At 33.6% G+C, this 20,256-nt stretch overlaps 1 protein-coding gene across 1 annotated transcript; it reads right to left on the bottom strand.

Moving 5' to 3' along the window:
• Positions 1–6,767: 6,767 nt before the first annotated feature.
• On the bottom strand, positions 6,768–17,679 carry LOC121986098 (kinesin-like protein KIN-12B). The gene is made up of 16 exons (XM_042539903.1): positions 17,236–17,679; positions 17,017–17,154; positions 16,821–16,904; positions 16,586–16,711; positions 16,426–16,485; positions 16,287–16,340; positions 16,114–16,206; positions 14,050–14,145; positions 13,486–13,631; positions 10,414–10,563; positions 10,206–10,335; positions 9,161–10,120; positions 8,947–9,045; positions 8,717–8,869; positions 7,811–8,605; positions 6,768–7,276 (listed from the first exon to the last, which is right to left on the bottom strand). Exons 1-16 carry the CDS (start codon positions 17,542–17,544, stop codon positions 6,968–6,970), a joined length of 3,702 nt encoding a protein of 1,233 aa, XP_042395837.1. The 5' UTR covers positions 17,545–17,679; the 3' UTR covers positions 6,768–6,967.
• Positions 17,680–20,256: the final 2,577 nt, after the last annotated feature.

Genomic DNA, 20,256 nt, shown 5'->3' on the forward strand with positions numbered 1-20,256 from the left:
ATAACATGACCTAATCTAATTTGGTTGATTACACCAAAAATAATCTTGGGGTTCCAACACTTACATGGCAAGCCGAGCGTGCTCTTTCTACAACCCGATTGACAGTCACTTAAGCCGTTTGGACTTATAGGGTGTTGTCGGAAACTTGTCATTTGTTCGCCTTATCTTTTTTAACCAAAGAGTTTAGCTGAACTAATCATTTGTTTTGTCCAATCGAATCGTAGTTCCGATGAGTTGAACTACTAAATCGGGCTAATGATGCTGCCTTCAAATGACACAGAATTCTTGGCTCTCGAAGTGTCAACTTGTCTTTATGTCTTAGTGGAGAGGAATTGGGCATTTGATCAGTCCACTAGTTCGATCAAATAACCACCTGGCCAACCGATTTACTAAGTAAGCCTCAAAGGTTGACCCTTCTTTGACTCTGACTATTATGTGAGCTTACCTTCTTAACTTTGATCAGACTCTGGCCCCACCTCTTTGCTGACAAAAAATTGGTTCAACCCTAACATTCAATAAACAGTAATCCCAACCCAAATGGATGATTACATTAGAGTAAAAATGTATCTTAACGGTCCCTTCAAGTTAGCTTCACATATTCTAGAAAGAGGTATTTATCCTAGCACAATGGTCTAGGGATATCAAGTACTGACGTTGAGAATTGATCACGTATCTATTATAATAAAAACTTATGCAATATCAACTATGCCAACACATAGAGGAAAAATAAAAAAAAATCCAAGACATCGGTAAGCTAATCAATTGATCTAATGGATTCACCGTTCTTATGACATCAAAAGGAGGAAATTCATCATCCTTGAAACATTTGTGAGGAAGAGAGGCTGTACTCTCGTCTCTTAAACCTCGAGTCGTCCTTAAAAAAAATTTTAATATTAGGATTGACACCGGTGTGTATATATATGTACACACATACAGCAATTATTATACTCCGCACCGTGCAGTGTGCGCGATGTGCATTAATTTTTTTTTAATTTAAGATTTAGTTTGATTAAGGTGTTAAGATATAATATTAATTTTTAAAAAAAAAATAAAAAATTACATTAGATTATATATATATATATATATATATATATATATACTAATAATAATAATTTAATTGGATATTTAAGTTGGGTATAAATAGAATTTTATTAACCAGGGTCGGCTCAAGACATAGACCATTAAGATATATGCCTAGGGCCAGCTCATCAAATGTTATTTCTCTCTAAATTTTATTTTTCATTCTATCCACTTTTTTATTACCATTTTTTTATCATTATTATTGTGTCCTTGCTCTTCGACGAGTTATTATGCATACTTTTTTTTTTTTAATAATGTGTTGTCGATATTTACTAGTTAAATATTTTTGACTAAATAAATTTAATTGATGATTTATCCAAGTTAAAATTAATAAAAGACAGCTTGGTCATGAAAGTCCTGCCAACGTGGAATCCTAAAGAAAAGTCTATTGTACTCAGTGTCTATATCTACTAGACTATTACTCAAACCTATTATATCTAGGTCACACAATAATAATTTTTATCGTTGCGTTAAGAGGTACCTTTATCGTAGTTAAAATTAATTGATAATTTTTTTTAAAAAAATAACAATTAAAATGTATATTAATAGTATTATAATAATTTATTAATCTCAAATTAGTTAACATAAAATATTATTTTTTTTATAAATTTTACTAATAAGAAAGTGAGATTTCTATTGTATAAATAATCATTGGTAAGGTATAAAATTGTCTTTTTAAATTTTACTAATAAAATTAAATGTCTTTCATAATATTTTAAATATATTTTTTTTCAAAAAAAATTAAGACTTTAATTTTTTTTTTCAGCCTATGCTGTCAGAATAGTTAAAACGGCCCTGTACCGGACATATCTGAATATCAAGATTCTCGTACCTAATTATTTAATTAAATTTAAAATCGGGTTATGATTCTTCATCGGATCCACATGATAGCCCGTAGGGCCCGCTGCCTTAATGAAAAAAAAAAAAATGGGTTCAATACAGGTAACCATTAAAAATAAATCTATCATAGGTTTTTAGAACGGTCCTCGATAAAAGAAAACTTTTGAAAACGCTTGCACCCTTAATCTACTAACTCCATAATAAATATTAACTACTAACTTCAAACTTTATCACATTAATATCTACATGTATATCAACATAGACGAGAAGCTAAAGGTGTTGGTCACAATTGCATAGAGGAGACACTAAGGGAGCATTTCAAGGATCTACTCTCCACGGGGTGGTGTTCAATTGATCATAAGATGGTAGTTTTGTTATAGTGAGATAGAGTTAATTTTTGACATCCTAAAAAAAAAATATTCCTTCCACCCTCTAGTTACTTGATAGTCAGCTATAAATTGACCTTATGATTATTTATCTCCCTTCATATAACCTAAGGACGAGTGAACGTAATCACATTTTATTACAATGGGAAAAATGATCTAGTGTAAGTGTTGCAAGTTTTTCTCAATAAATAGTCTTTTATAAGTAACACTAGGTATTCAATCATTCGAGTCGACTAATCTTAGAAATGATTGATTCAGTTTCACAAAAATTTCTCATCGCCTATTAGGATAAGTCTTAAAGTGCTCACAATGGACAACCCAACATCCAAAATTTGTCATCCCACTTGGAGCTGTCAGACGAGCTGACTTATGGTAAGGCAGGCGGGGAGGAGTGGGCTAACCTGTCATCTTAGCTGGTTGGAAAATCTTCAACTTAACTTAAAGCGAGTTGTGGGTTAGGTGAGTCAACCCACGGGTGCAGCAAAAAATAAAATAAAAAAAAGTCTGCGACGGCTTGGGTTGACCCGTAAGTTGCTCATCTAGTTAAGAGAAAATGTTCATAAAGCAAAATAAATTTAACATCTATTACTCGAGAAAACACAAGTTAAAAAATTTTGCTATAAAAATAATTATAAATCAATCTACTAAATCCATTTGCATCGGTATAAAAGAGCAACAAGTGTGCTCTTAGCTATGATAAATACGAGAAAAGCACCAAGGGACCTCAACGACTGTTTAAGGTGCATAAACAACTGCTTCAGTATTTCCTCAACTCATGGTTAACCCATGTCTGTTGTAGGTCGTGCTCTTAGCTCTGATGAACATGAGAGAAGCGCCAAGGGATCTCGACGACGGTTCAAGATGCATAAGCGACTATTTCATCATTTTCTCAACTCACGGACCAACCCAAGCCTGCCACAGATTAACCTGCGTGGGTCGCGGGCCCAGGAGGGTTTGCCTGCCTCTGTCTGCCTTTAAATGAGTTGATAAAATTTCAACTCAATTCAATTAAATTATTTGATAGAAAGGACAAATCTGACGAACTCAACCTAAATTGACAGCACTAATCTCACAGGAGGAAAATATTATATAGTGCACTATATTTAAGAATCAAACTATAGAGAGTTGAGAGACTGCATAGACCCCTAATGATGCACCTCACCATTTTCATTAAACAACTCTAATGATTAAATATTTTATGAAAAATTATTTCCAATGTTGTTATACAAAGTATTGAGAAATACAATGTCTTTCGATGTGATAAATATTTTGTCGACATGAAGGTAATTGGTCTATCCAAAATGAATAATTAATTTTAAAGGTTTTGAATTCTCTCATACTTATGTTATTTTTTTTTTTTATCATATTGGGTAGTTTTTATGATTAGTTAAAAAAAATCTTTTAATAATGTGTCAAATAATGATTAGCATTAATTAGTTTAATAGAAAATAAACCCCTCCATCATTGGATATAGTTTCGTTCATATCTATTGTATTTGACACATCTTAAACCTAGATGAGCTTAAAGTAATTTATAAATATTTTGCTCAAATTAAGAATGTAATTAGATTTATTCAGTCATAACTCTCCAAGACAAAAGATTTTTAAAAATATTAATTATAGACAGTCATAACTCTCCAAGACATAAGATTTTTAAAAATATTAGAGAAATATAAATGTTAAATTAAAAAAACGTTCGATATACCAAAAAGATAAAACTTGCACCTACTCATGCACAATATATCAATTACAAATCGTTATAGTCTAAATTTTTCCTAATAGCCAATTAACAAATAATGATTGATTATATGTTAAAAATGAATATAAACTTTTTATTGCTGTACAAATCAAATTTTCAGTGTATATAATCCAATTTGACACTTAATGCATTATCTATTATAAGTGTCGCAACCAAAGGATGCTTAATTTCTTGACCATCTGTCAAGAGCCCTTCTCGATTTATCTTAGTGATCAGTGAAAAAATTTTATAGAGTCAGACTGATCACTTTAGGACTAGTCATGAGCAGTGCCGGATCTGAGATTTTGAGGCCTGAGGCGAGCACAAAATATAGTGTCCCCAAAATTTAATATTCATATATTTTTTATCAATATAAATATAATAATATTTGAAACATGAAATCTAAGAATAAATTAAAATATAGACAAAATATATCATCAAAAATAATGTCTTAAGCAAATACAAAAAAAACAAAAAAAAATCCAAACAAAATATAAAATTCATGTTCCGAACTAGTACTTAATATTATTTGTCTCGCATTTTTTAATTAAAAGTATTGATTAAATTTGCATAATCAACTTTCTCAATGATTGTTTTCTCAATAGATAATATAGCTAACACATTTAGTCTTTCTTACGACATAGTTGATCGAAGATAAATTTTAATCAACTTCAACTTGAAAAAACTCCTTTCGGTAGATGTAACTATAACTGGTATAGTCAGTAAAACTCAATAAGCGATGTAGTCATTTGAATAACAACTATCCATTATTTTCAAATAATTCAACACATCAATTGCTCTTGTTGCTTCTCCAGATAATGAGTGTCTTAATAACTTTATTTTTAGAAATAAATTTGATCCATCAACATCAAAACACCCATCATGTGTTAATGAATTTTGAAAATTGACATATGAGCTCAAGAGATCATCACCATCAATAGACAACAACTTCTCCAAACTAAATAAAAATCCAAAGATTTTTTCGTACTTTTGAAATTGCTCAAACCGAATTTCAAGTGATGAAAGAGTTTGATCAATTATAAATATGAAGTAATTAACTCAAAATGATTCTTTAGAAGATTGAGGTATCTTTTCACTGTTGATCTTATCAAATTGTCTTTTTCTTCGAATGATGCATTTTTCTCAAAAAATAGGTTCAATTCCTATTTGACTTACAATATGTTCAACTACAACCAAGTTTTGATCAAATCTAGATTTTTTTGAACTCTTAGAGAAAAGAAATAAGCTCCTCCCTCTCTTCAGCGTGTGAATGTTTGATGAATCTGTTGATTTCTTCTCTCTTATTTAACGTTTTTTGAATCGGACAATTTTTTTCTACATAATCACATTTAAAACTAAGATAGAATATTTTTTAGGATACAAATTGAGATATGACTTATTTATCAACTATTACTTATGAACTTCTTAAAAATAAACTCATGATCATATCAAACTAATAAATTTTTAAAAAAAATTTGGTGCCCCAAATTTTTTGGGGCCTGAGGTACTTGCCTCACTTATTACACTATAGGTCCGGCCCTGGTCATGAGAAACTAATTGAATTTCTTACTAAGTGTTTCATATAGAAAAAATAGAATCATAACCTTTTTTTATAAGGTTTTAAAGTTATGGTATAAAATTTTATGAATATTACCTTAATATTCTTGAATTAAAAATTCACAACAAAAAAAATTAGAAATTGGCCTTTTATATATATATATATACTCTTAAAATTGCATATTATGAAAATTCACAAATAGAAAATTTATAACAAAAAATATTAAAAATTAGAAGTACATTAAATGAATGTACTCAACTTATTGTGATAAATATAAACAAAGAGAACACCACAATAAGTAGAATCAATCTCCCTATGAAAGTTGGAGTATAATAAGCACATTTCATGATAGTAAAAGTGATTATGTTCATCTCAAATGTTGCTCACAGTCCACCCTCAAATTATAGAAGGAAGGTAAATCATGAGATCAGCTTATAGTCAATCGTCAAGTGGCTAAAAAATGGGAGGGATTTTTCTTTCCCAAGGACATCCGCACGTTAAGAATTGATTTCTTGTCCCATTATAATAAAGTTATCACCCTCTAATTAACTGAACATCCGTGAAAAACATTAAGCACATTTCATATAACTCTATCTCCGGGTCAATAAGTAGAGTCTTGGATGATAAACTTCATATTGAGGTAAAGGAACTTAAATTTTGTTTAGGTTATACTTATTTTGATGAGTTAAATATATTATATTAGATCGGTGGAAAAATGAATACATGCTAGTTCTAGTCCTATTTTACTGCGTATAACAATATAATGAAGAAGAAGAGCCACTTAAAGGATGATGTATCGGAGATGTATATATGCATGAAGAATTGGCTAGATGCAAAAGTATCTATGAGATCAAGGTGAGATCACAATATTCAACTTAGATCTCTATAAGCTTAGCTGTTGTTATTATCATATCAAAAAGATCTACGTATATTCAATGACTTTCTTAAATTCCACAGCTACAATAATGCATTACTAGCCTTGGTCATTAAAAAACTATAAACAGGAATATTTATTTAAATTTTAATTGGGTTGAATCCCTACATAATCAGAAGCATTCAGGGTTCAAATAGCAGGTAACCTCACCCACCCTTTATCATCTCCATCTGTTTTAGTTTTTGCAGCATTTCTCCATTTCAAGTACTAATTCAGGCCTTAAATTGAAGGATACACAAAACTCTGTTCAATATTTATTATCGTGTATTGACACATCGCATATGATGGATACAATTAGGAATTACTCGGCTAGGTAATTTCACAGAATACAAGGCAGTTCCCACAACAATGAGTTGGAGATCAATCAATCCACATGTGAAGTTTTACAACATATGTTCTCCTCGGCTACAGCCTTAAAAACCACCACTGTTTTCAGATGTTGCACCGGTCATAGTCGGAGTACCATGAAGTCGGATTTGTATCTTTAGAGAAGGCGGTGGCATCTCTCTCAAAGACAGGTTCAAATTCCTCTCGCCATCGCTGGTCAGTGAGACTCCCACCGGCATCATTTCTCGTCAATTTGGATTCATTAAGCACAGGAAATGCCAAAGCTTCTTTAGGCAAACGTGAATCTGTAAGAAGTTGATTTAGCAACACAATCTGCCTATCGTAGTTTTTCTTCAAGTTAGTGATTTCCTCGTAAGCCTTCTCAGTCTCCAGCTCAGCCAAACCAGCCCTTTTCTGCAATGTGGATAAAATAGGCATCAAGTGATACTAGTATCCATAGTGCTTTTATGTGATAGTAATTTTGAATCTTGAACTCATCAAATCAAGCATTATGAGCAAAATCGAGTAAAGATTTATATTCAAAATGACCCTCCTTTTGTGTGCCCTGGATTCAACTAACCCATACCCAACAACTGAATTTGTAAGTCATATCGAATTAAATTTTATTGACTTACCCACTTTGTCCCTGAATGCTTAAACTTTAAGAAAACCTGTCAAACCATATGTGTGTATATTCTGACAGGTTTTCTTATATATATACATACATGCATACTCTTAATATCTCCATATAACAAATTATTATTGACTGACTAATCAAAATTTACAGGCAACGAACAAGTTCCATGCTAAATTTGTCATCTATAGAAGTGTTCAAAAAAATAATTCATCGCAACTTAAAGTATAAATTCTACAATTGGTCAAAAAAGATGCATAAATCAGATATAAAATGAAATTGATGTGGATGTGGATAATAGCAAGTGTAAATACCTCAGCAATTTTAGCAGCTTCTTCAGTTTCCTTCAGGCACACAAGCAATTCTCCAGCAGCCTGTACAGCTTCAGCTGTATCTCTAAGTTGAGCCTTAAGACACTTGTTCTCATCCCTCCAGTATCGTCGTTCTTTGTCTCTATCAGCTCTTAGAGCAGAAATCTCAGCAGCAAGGGAGTTGATGAACTTTGATTCTGGTCCTTTTACCCCTGCTCTAGCAGCTGCCTTTTTGACATCTTCAATGCCATCCATGATCTTTCTGTGCCTAGCAAGTAAAGCGATATGGTTCTCCTGGAGATCTGCATATTGTTCCAGAATACGAGCATGACCTTGCATTGCTGTCTGAAGTGCCTCCTTCAGCTCCTCTGTGCATTTCTTCTCTGAATCAAGTTCAACCTTCCTCCTTTCGGCAAGAGATCGATTTGCTTCGAGTTCATGTTTAAGATCTTCACAAAGTATGATCCATTCACTCTCCCTTTTAGTCCAATTACACTCGTCGGCTTCTAATTTTCCTTTGTTATTTTCTTCACCTGATTCCGATATTGTACAGATAGGACTCGAATTGGGTTCACAGGAATGAGCAGCCAGAAGCAAAAAATCCTGTTTTCTAGCTGGATTTGAAGAATCCAAGTAATATTGTAATTGATTCCTCAAGTCCTGTATTTCTTCAATCAAGACATCCCTCTCACCCATGTCAAAAAAATTTCTATAGCTATCTAGATCTTCTTGGATCCTTTTCAACTCAATAGTCAGGCGTAGAATTTCCGGATGATTATCAAATTGCTCATTTAGAAGCTATATATGAAAAACAGAAGCTACATATCAATGGATAACTTGCAAAATAGCATTATCTACAACTGAATGGTTAGATAAATAAAGCATTAATAAGCAGAGCAACCACAAGACCTTATGTTCATTCTTGAGAGAAACAAATTCTTCTCCCATATACTCCTCTGTTGGCAAAATACCATCCATAAGACTTTCAAGACGAGAAATTTTATCCTCGCGTGTTTCAGCAATTATGGCATTGCATTCTCGTTCATGCTTGTATTGTTGTAACTGCAATGGAAGTATCAATTTAAAAACCATAATGTATTTCAACTGATAAGAATCTATACAGGAACAAGAAACTCCACCAAACGGTTTAGTTGCATAATTTCAGCAGCTTGCTTCGAACAGTGTTCTTCAAGAGCCATTTCTCGCCTGATAGACCCAGCCAAAACTTTCTTCACTGCCTATAATGCCAGACGATCGTAGAATGAGATAATACTCTAGTATAATAAGCATTAAATATCTCATAAGAAAACATTGAAGGAAGAAAGAAAAACTTTCATGGAAGATTCAATATACCCTGGGAATTTTTGAATTAAGTTTGTTAGTCAGTACTGATCCATCAACTGGTACCAGTTGCAGCTTTGTGTCATTATTGGGATCGTTACACTCATCGATTGAGGCTACTTTCTTGCAAGAACTACATACATATGTAGCTAACTCAGTCAGTTCTGAATCATCAGCAAGTGTTTGTATGCCAACATCAGCCTTGTTTATTGGGACAATTGGCTTGCCATCAGCAAGGGAAATAGAAAACCTGAATGTTGATCTTCTCACTGCTGAACTACGCTGCTGGTTATCAATAATTTGAAGACCACGTTGCAGACTTGCAGCAAGGTTCTCATTCTTGCTTGCTCGACTGCAAGAAGAGCTTAAAGGATATGAATTGTAAGCAATGGATACATTTGGTGCTCCAGAGATATCATCTTGCAAAATCTTATGAGATGCTGATGTAGATGATGACGTTCTAAGACTCTTTCTACTGTAATTTTCAGTGACTGGTGATGTGCTTAAAGTGGGTATTATAAGAACTGAAGATGTCTGACAGGGAACAATCCCAATGCTGCAGGGTGTGCTAACCAGATCCATAGTGCTAGAAGGTTTGTGAGTTTCTTCTGAACAAATAACAGGTTCTTTCTCTTCTAATACATTGTTTCCTTTTTGTGCATTAGAAACTGGTAATAGAATTTCATCATCCATCGGTGCTTGACAAAGCTCATGAAGTTCCTCTTGTGAGGTAGATAGCCTGGTAGGCTCTTTAGCTTGACCATCTAAATGTATACCTCCAGTACATAGCATCTCAACATCTCTTTCATCAATCTCCATCTCTACATCAGTGTCATCTTTCAAAATGGGCAGTGTGTTTGAGTGATTAAGGCTCATTTTCAAAAGATTCAAGCTACGCCTAGCATTCCATGCTGATGAAAAACTTCCAGTTGTTCCTGTAGATCCATTAGATTTCATGCGGAGAAGTTCATCCTATTGACAAGATAATGCATTTTGATTTAAGTTCTATTACATGATCAGAGAAAAAAAAAACAGTAAAGAATCATCAAAGTATTACCTTTAATTGGCGTATCTGCTCACGCAAGACATTCACGTCATCCTGTGTTATTTCATTTACAACTGCCTTATTTTTTATCGCTTTTGCTCGTTGTGCAAACCTCAGCGTACTGAAAGTTTCGCTTTTGCAGCTGTATATATCATAGTTAGCCATCAGAAAAGCAGTGAGTGAATGGGTTAGTGGTAAGATCAAAATGCTCTTAATTTACCTCTGTGATGGTGAAATAGCACAAATCATTGCTAATTTGGCATTACCACCAAGTGATTCTTGCAACAAAAATGTCAATTTAGAATCACGATAGGGAATATGCCTTTGCTTTCCAGATTGTGAAATTTCTGCAAGAATATTAATTAAGTTTCTGTAACACAAAAAGAAAAACTATCAGAAAATATAATTTATAGAAGGAAAATATAAATCACACTTCGACAATGAGCAGTCAACATTTACAATAATGAAAAAAGAGGAAGGCAATCGAGAAAATGCTATTGGTTAACATTGTAGCAGCTACAAGCTTGAAACAACATAATGCTCTTATGAAGCAGGGAACTCGTGCGATAGAATAATTTGTCAATCCTGATATACTGTCACCGTGATTTGCACATTCATTATGATATACATTTATGATTCTAAGGATTGTATTATTTGGTCTTTTAGCTTCTAGCATTTCATTGATTCTATGGCAACATTCACTCTATAGACCGAAACCTCTTCTTTCATTTAATCAAATGGTATTGTGAACTTGTATAGTTCACACCGTTTGGCTCTACCCATATCTTAGTGATAACAAATTATTGATGAATTAATTACTAACGTAGTAGCATATGAGTCTAGTAACCTGAAAAATGGAGCAAAAGAAGCACAATCAGTTTTTCATTACCATATACAAATCTCAGCAATGACTGTGATACTTGCATGTGTACTAACGATAGACACCTGAGGCATTACACAGCTTAAATGAATGCAACGATCGGCTTCATAATGCAAATCCAGAAACATAGCCGAGCTATATGTGAGAATAATTCTGTTAAGACAATTTGAGACATGTTCCCACACTGATAGTAGACACTTTAAGGGGCAGACTAATAAATAACTGATTCAACAATAGTAATAGACAATACTCACTTGATGACCAAAACTTGATTCATCGACAAAATCAAGCTACTACACTTTGCTTATAGATTGCATTCCAAAATCCTACAAACCGAGATTCAACTCATGCCTTATCTGAAGAAGCAGAGATACTTTACCACCAGGCCATGAGTCCAGTTGTACCAAAATCCTACAACTGATTCTGATCCTCTGCACTTTCTTATCTCAGCAATTTTGTCATTATTTCTTTAACATATCAGCAATGACAGTAATGCCTAAAATATGCACTAATAATTTGCACTTAAGACCATGGCTTCAAGTTTCATGTTGTGCTGGCAGCACAACATCCTGATGAATTACTGATCTCAGCTATTTGATAGGGATGGACAATCTCTTCTATACTGCTTTCTCCAAGAGCATTTTAATGTGTTGCAAACACTTGACATACTTTGCCACACTTTGACATACATTGAAAGGCATCAAGATGAATTCGATTAAATAATATCTCAAACTATATTTGCTGGTTGATCCGTTATATTTTAACTTATTTTTTTATAAAAAGAAATTCAACAAACTATCTAACTCCTACAAACTTATTTTTAAAACTAAAGAGTAGCTTGGTGCACGAAGCTCCCGCCATGAGGGTCCCGAGGAAGGATCTATTGTACACAACCTTACCCTTCTTTTTGCAAGATGTTGTTTCCAGGATTCGAACCCGTGACCTTTTAGTCACATGATAACAACTTTACTGTTGCGCCAAGGCACCCCTTCATTTTTTTAACTAAACAAGTTAAATAAAAGAATTTTGAAAGACTCAATGCACTCCAATGCATACGAAAGTGTGTTGAATGTTGACAGGGTGTCCTACAACAAAAGTTCATTTAATGAATTATTTTATTGTTGTAAGTTTATTCTTAGAAGAAAAAAAAAGGACACTGATTAAATGAGTAAAATTCAATCGAATTTACCTGGACACCCTTCATCACAATCTCGAAGAGTATCAAGTAGTTTCCACAGTAAGTAGTGTATTAAAATTTTAATTCAATTGATTATCAAATTGTTATACTGTTACTTTTACTTTTTAAGTAAAGAAACTAAATGGAAGAGGGTTAAAGGAGTAAGATTCATATAAATTCAGCTCATCATGCATCTAATCTTGATGAAGCATACAAAAATATCAACACGCAATACAATATCAAACTCATACAGAATGGTGCTTTAAACCTTACTTAATGCATTATCAAAGTTGAGCATAGCAATGATTGGCTTCATGATGAAAAGCCAAAAACTAGGCCGACCTACATATGAAAAAAAAATCTTTTTGACAATTTGACACTTATTTCCACAACTTTGTTAAATAGACCAAATATTTACATATTTATCAGTAACAGTAAGCTCTTAATGACCAAATATTGATTAATAGATCCATCCAATTCGACTAGTACACGTAAGCTTACAGAATGGATTCCAAAAGAATGTAACTGATTCTGATTATTTGCACTTCTCTTTTATCAGTAACAGACTAGCCACCAATAATGATGAATTATTTCTTTAATAATTTTGCCATTATTTCTTTAATATAAATGCATTTCTAGAAGCTGCATTAACATATGTGAGAATAATAACTGTTTTGGCAATTTTACAAGTTTCGACATTAATGGTAAGACCTTATTATGTCACAAATTTGGGACTGGCTTCATTAGGAATTCTACAAGGCAAATCTAAATAGTTAATGTGCTGATACACAAAACATGTGTTTTACTAAAATTATAGACAGGTCTAAGCCCAGGACTTAATTTTCAGTTTACTTGTTGGTCTGACCAAGTGTCAAGAAATTGTACAAAATTGTAAAAAATCACAAAAGATTTTATAAAAATATTATTGGACAAACAAATATTGGCACATCATGTTTTTATAATAATGTTGGGTTGTGTTGTGTCAGATTTTCCGAGTAATTCATTAAACATTCTAGATCATGTTGTACTTGTGTTCATTGCGCCTCCCTATCTCTATTTGATACAGATATATAGGATCTTCTCCCTTTCTCTTAAGGTTTATCAAGACGACACTATCAAAAAGTACAAGGGGAGGGTCATATAGGATGGATATACAATCTAGAAATTCCTAAAAGTGGATTGTAAGAATATCAAACTCAATGTACACACTGAGTGTATGGGAAGTAGAATCGTACCCAAGCTGTGAAAGGGAGCGATTTATATTCCCTGCCTCCTTCAGGCGATCGCCTGCTGCACCTGTTTGCTTTTGTCTTTCAGATCCTGCTAGATCAACAAGATTGATCCTACTAGTCTTTAGGCTGATTAAACCATCGCTCATGTTCTACAACATTAAAGACAAAAAAATATTATAAATCGACTCCATAATCAAAGAAATAAATGGTAAATGTAAATGAGTAGTTTATTCTATTGGAAATGTAAAAAGGCTTTTATATTGTAAAAGATATTTTGAGTTAGCTTTTTCAACTAATGTGGAAGAAACTACATAAGATATGCTATTCAAGAATTCAACTTAAACTATTAGGCAACCATTGTTTACTAAATTTATACTGCAAAACTAAAGTACCATGTTGAACTCAAAATTAATAAAGTAACACAAGGCAAGACTTCACAACAAAATGAATTGCTTACAAAAATTTTACAATTATGCAGCTGTGGTTTTAAATCTGTATAACATTTTAGTTGCATCTATTTTTGCAACATTAACCTTTATTGTCAAGTAAATGAAAAATATATGGTACCTTAGACTGTGATTCCACGATGCAAGTGAAGACACAATGAGAACGGGAACTATCCACGTTTACACTGGTTGAACCAATCCTTTTGTTTCCTAATCCCTGAAAAGCAATAGACGATTATAAACATGTATGTGATCTGAATGAATTAAATCCAGGAAAGCAGCCATGAGAAAGAAATTATGCAAAGGGTTTCCATAAGGCAATCAAGTTTTCACTTTCAGGGTAATTAAAGAAAGCAACAATTCTAAAATTAAAATGGAAAAACAATTAAAAAAAAAAAAAAGGCAAAGTAAATATCAAAAACAAGTTTAATCAAAATAGTATTAACAAATGACTTTTTCCATCAACTCAAATGAAGACATTACTCAAATTTACCTTTGATAGCAGGTGCTTTACATGTTTATCAAACTATGTGATACAAGAACCTCCATCAAAAACAATGGGTCTCACAAACATCTTTCGAGAAAAGAAAAATAGAGAAATGACATTTTGTACATAAAAACTGATCAAGCCAAAAAATGTTATTTTTGAGGCCCTTAACAATTACCACAAACACTGAAGGAAAAATTGAAGAAATTCCTGTGATATAAAAATTTCAAAATTTTGCAGTTAAATGTCATCAACCTTAAAGAAGGTGAAGAGCAGCAGCATGAAAGGATATGAACTGCATTTATGCATATTGAACAACACAATTACAGAATGATTGGAAAAGGACTGGAAAGATCTTGGACTTGACTGTACTAGACTACTAATAATTCCATAAGCTTCTAAAAGCAGGTTGGTAGACAAATACAGTTAAAAGCATACTTAATTTTTGGTATTTGTATTCTATAAAAAGATATATGTGCATGATTCAAGAGTGAATAGATACCAGTGGCACTGCCAAAGCATATCATTCCGACCACCATCAAACAAGCAAATGTCATTTTGTCATTTGTGACAACACAATTTGAATACTACCTACCAAGACAATGCCTACTTTAGCAAGTACCGTTCAAGACAAGAATATTCTCTTATAATGACTCACACTTCTATTCTCTTCTATCAGTCACGGGGAAGAGATAAAACACTAAAAAAAAGAAAGGGCAACAGAAGAGGGTGCACATCAACTAGAAAGCAAATCCTAGCAAAGAGAAGTGATGCCCAAGTTGAGAAACTTGAGATCTGTCGATATTTTGCACCTATATATGAACCAGTAAAAACTATGACAAACTAAGTCCAACTCCTGGTCGTTAATCAAAATATATTTATAGACATGGAGAAATAAATTTCAATACCAAATCTCCTAAGAGCGTTATTAATTCTGAGTCTTGAAAAATCATATGGTTGATCAAACTAGAATACTACAAAACTAATGTTCCCATCTAATGTACAACAATCATTTTGATATTAATAAGGATAGTTGAGATGCTAGTTATTTATATGGTAGATTGTTACACCACATTTTTAATTTGATTAACTTTTGAATTGCTATGGTGTTATAATTGAAGGTAAACAAGTTTAGTGGAGCAATATTATACAATTAAATCTCATTTAAGTTGATCTAAACATTCTTTGAATGATGTTACATCATGTCATTTGTTGGCACAACACAGTAGAAAAGTCTCAATATGACTAAGGACAAAAATTCTAGTAGAGAATGATACTTTAGGTCTTGTATATATCTATCAATTTATATGTAAAATATAAAACAGTATAAGCATTTTACAAAAAGATATTATGTGTGCAATTTATATCCACTTGAGTGCATGTACAATATCCAATGGTAGTATTCTATAAAATAGATATAAAATATTAAAATTCATGCAATCAGCCTCAAATAGTTGGGACAAATATTGCTTGCTGCAAATGATGATGACCGATGACGACATAAAATATCAAGATTCATATTTGTAGCATTTTCAAGACAACACAACTTACTATTCCTTTTTTATTAGAGATGACAAAGTTATAATTCATGTGTGTATCTTAGGTATTCACTACCAAGTTCATTAAAAGACATAACAAATCAACAAGTTACATAAAAAATAAAAAAAATAAAAAAATAGAAGGGTGACCAAGATGCACCTTTGCCAGTAGACAGATAACATCCTTCAAGGTATATACATATTCCTCTGTCAAATAATCAACATAAATGCCAGTTCTGACATCTTCCCTAATCTGAAAGACATACCAAACCAGTAAGTAAATAAATTGTAGAGATAAATAACAACAAAGAAAATCCAAGATAAGTATTACACCTGAAGGGTCTTTTGTGTTGAATCCAAGAGGTCAGTAATTTGCTCATTGTAGATCTGTAAGCCAAAAACAAGACAGTTTATGAAGTAACAAGAAGCTAAGAGAAAGTACACCATCACAAGGTAGCATCAGCAGACATGCCTCCAGAAAGGAACAGCGGCATTGGTAACTCAGCTGCTCGTCTGAATGTTTAGATTGCTCCTATAATATAGACAATGTCGTAAGCGCATATTTCTTTTTTAGGAAAAAGGATGAACAAAGGCCTCAAATGAAGTATTGAAGACAAGTATAAGCTACTCACTTCATCTGTGCGAGAAAAGAGTCGCTCAAAGACACGTGGAGTCAAACCTCGTTCACTGCTAGATGAAGAGTCTTCAGACAAAGCACTTGGAGGTCCCCACATCGTATATGTCTTTCCACTACCAGTCTTTCCCAACAAATTTAGATTGAAAAAAGTTATTTTTCATTTGTAGACAAAATTTTAGCTGCATAAAGCATAAGGAACTTGATCCCTCTTAAATTACAGAAATGCATACCTGTCCATATGCGAATATGGAACTGTTGAACCCAGCCAAGCAGTTCTCAACAAGTGGAACTCCAACGAGATGGTATATGTCTTCCTGTAAACAATAAGAATGAAACAGCATAACTTCAATGATAAAGTTCAAATGCGTGGAAAAGCACTATAAAAATAATAACTTTCAGATCGGAAATGTGACATTTGAGATTCACCTGCGTGGAACTAGTATCAGCTACTGAATCAAAGGTAAATGTGTGGTCAAGAATTGAGACGGAGTTTGAGGAGATCTTTTCTACGATCAGATCTCCGTATTCTTCTTCCTTGCTTGGAGGACGCATTCGCACAACCACCTGATGCAATCAATGGAAAATGCAATTTGCCTTTCAAACAAAAACATTGACCAACATTTTCACGTGATCTCGGCATCCGACCTGAACACCGGAATCTGACGGCATGGAAGGAGGCCCACTGCTCTCAGCGAGGGTTTCCAAGGTCAGCTTCCGTTTGAGCGGGTTGCCACTGTGCGCCGCTGGGATCGGCAGTTTGGGAGGGAGTGGGCTCCGATTCCTGGTGGAGAGAGGCTTTCCGGAGGTGGACGGAGACCGGAAAGGGGATGATTCCGGTGTAGTGGCGTTGGGATCGACATTCTCCTTGGGGATCCGAGGCGGGCGCTGCTTCTGGGAAGACGGGGTGAGGGTTTCGCCAACCCTTGCGCCTCTCGCGTTCGCAAGCGTCTTCATCAAGATCGGAGCAGAGACACGGAGAAGGCGTGGACGGAGAGGGAGAGGGAGAGAGAGAGAGACGTTCGGGGCAGGACAAGAGAAGAGAAGAGAAGAGAAGAGAAGCGCCGAAGCGGAGGAGCTTTGAGACGATTTGAATTCGGGGTAGAAATGTAATTTAGTGGGTATTTTAATTGTTGTTTGGTGGAGCGGCCGAAGGTCCGTTTCTTGAGGTAGTCGATCTGAACCGTCCGAGGTACACTGCCATGGTTCGATCTTCGCGGTCCCCACGAATCCTTCAATTTTCCACAATAGTAAAATTTATTAATGAATCATTTAATGTCGATAATATAAAATTTTTTAGGACTACATTATGCATAAATTACTGACATTAGCTCTCAATTTCTTAAATAGATTTTTTTTACGTCTTAATTTTTTTAACATTTGTTTTTTAAGAAATTAAAAGATGGAATAAGTTAAACTGAAACAATAGGTTTATTTTAAGCATTGAATTGAAGTCAAATTAGGTTTGGAGTGAACTCATTAGGTATAGTGGTGATTAGGATAATATGAGTTTAAATTAGGTTCGATTTGGATTTGTTCTGGCTAGCATAGGGGTGAACTAAAATTTCAAGTGGAATAGCTTGGTTTAGTTCTATTAGGATAAATTAGAAAAAAAAAATTGAGGACTTAGGAGTTAGAGCATCCACATTGCTCTCATTAATGAGGTGTTATAATACTATTTTGGTGTTAAAATCATTGTGAAAGGATGTTATAATACTCCTTCATTTGAACACGTTCAAGTTGGTGTGGGATGGGAGTGTATTATTTTTTTTATTTTAATTATTCAAAAATTTTATAAATTTTAAAATAAAATTTTGGATAAAATGGGTAAATAATGAAGCATGAGTGTATTTATTTAATATGATACAATTTTAAGATAATTGAGTGGACTCTGTGACCCATAAATAATAAGTGTTAATGTTAAAAGGAACGTTGGTGAAAGAAATATGTTATTATAATAAGTATGTGATAGTAGACTTTATGTTTTTTTGATAAGATGATAGGTGTTATATTAGGTGTTATAATAGCTTAGAGATCTATTGAAATGAGAAAATAATGATATGGAACGTCCAATAAACTATAGAACAATAAATAATAAAATAATGTTAGAGCGACTATAAAGCATTAACTTGCACGATATGGTTAGGCAAGCTTTGTTGAGATTAAAGTAAACTAAGGACCATGAAATGAGAAGTATTGAGACAATGGAATAACCACTTTTAGAGGCTGACTTATATAGGCATGATGCGTGAAGAATGACATGTAGAATGGTAGATGATGTAGGATTGAAATTAATCTACGACGGTGAGATTTCAATGAGTTGAGTGCTGATTGACTTGTGTCTATGAAAACGAGAATAAAATTAAGATAATTATACTCGACTTTAGAAGTGGTTATATTAATGATCAATAGTCGACTGATGACTGAATAGTCAATAATAATTAGGACGAATGTTATTTTATTTCGTAATCTTTCTTGAGTCCACAAAAGCAATCAACAAGCAAGCAAATCAAAAGAAAAATTTTATTCTCTTTTAAAAATTTGTTGTAAAAAGCTTTTTACATCTTTTAGAAGGTATTTAAGAAAGAAAAATATAACAATGATTGCAAGGAGTGATCCATCTTATGGACCATAGGTCATTCGGTAGGAGTCGAGGATTTCAAACCACATAAATGGTTGGTCCTTGTATTTAAGTTTAGTTTTATATTTTTTCACTATGTAATTAATACTTGTAGACGAGAACGATGCATGAATTTATGAGCGTCTAGTCACCCTTTCTAGCTACTACCATCAATCTAAACAAAGGCAGACTACTCTTCAAAAAGGCAGACTACTCTTCAAAACGAACCATCGAGGAAATAGAAAGCTAAGGCTACGTTTAGTAGGTTTAATAATATAATTTAGATTATACTTGAAGATTAATTATTTTATTTGATTTAACTTTAAACTTGTAATGTAATATAATCTCGATTACAAAATATAATGAAGTTTTATAATCTGGATTACTAAGTAAATACTACGTAATCCGATTACATTATGAGGTCACTGCTTGACTAAAATTTGAATACCGAATATACCCCTAGTTAGCCGCCACCCCCCGCCCATCGCTTGTCGCCTGCCGACCGTCGCCCGTCGCCCGTCGCTCGTCGGCCATCGCTCGCTGCCGGCTAGCCGTCGCCCGCTGCCTGCTCGCCGCTGGGCGCCCGCAACGACCAGTGGTAACGACCGCTAGTTACCAATGGTTGCCGCAAGCTTCGACAGAGGTGCGACGGCCCGACGATAAAAGTCACAGGTTATTTTTGTCATTTTATAATAATATGAATTACATTTCTTATAAAAAATAATGGACACTAAACAAAAGAATTTAATCATCCTTGTAATCAAAGATTACATACATTATATTACCAAACTTAATAATATAATCAAAATTACATTACATTACAAATTTGATTACATTACAAGCTCCATTACATTACACCCAACCAAACGTAGCCTAAAGGATTTATAGAATCCACTAGTCAATGGAGCCGCAGATGGATATCTTGATCCACGACTTCCGTCATTCTTAGAAATAAGCAACTTCACATATTGAAGGTAGTGAATGGAGTACTTCATCATGACATACACCAACAATGGGTTCGCCTTGATGGATGACTTCGAAGCTCTAAG

This window comes from Zingiber officinale, chromosome 5B (assembly GCF_018446385.1).
Source record: "Zingiber officinale cultivar Zhangliang chromosome 5B, Zo_v1.1, whole genome shotgun sequence".
Lineage (NCBI taxonomy): Eukaryota > Viridiplantae > Streptophyta > Magnoliopsida > Zingiberales > Zingiberaceae > Zingiber > Zingiber officinale.

Bases quoted from the DNA above. Each gene is read 5' to 3' on its own strand.
- LOC121986098 (XM_042539903.1), bottom strand. From the start codon at position 17,544: ATGAAGACGCTTGCGAACGCGAGAGGCGCAAGGGTTGGCGAAACCCTC. The intron at 14,146-16,113 runs GTGCATCTTGGT...ATTGCTTTTCAG, and splicing joins TTATCTGTCTACTGGCAAAG to GGATTAGGAAACAAAAGGAT. The intron at 9,046-9,160 runs GTATATTGAATC...CTGGCATTATAG, and splicing joins TTAATTCAAAAATTCCCAGG to GCAGTGAAGAAAGTTTTGGC.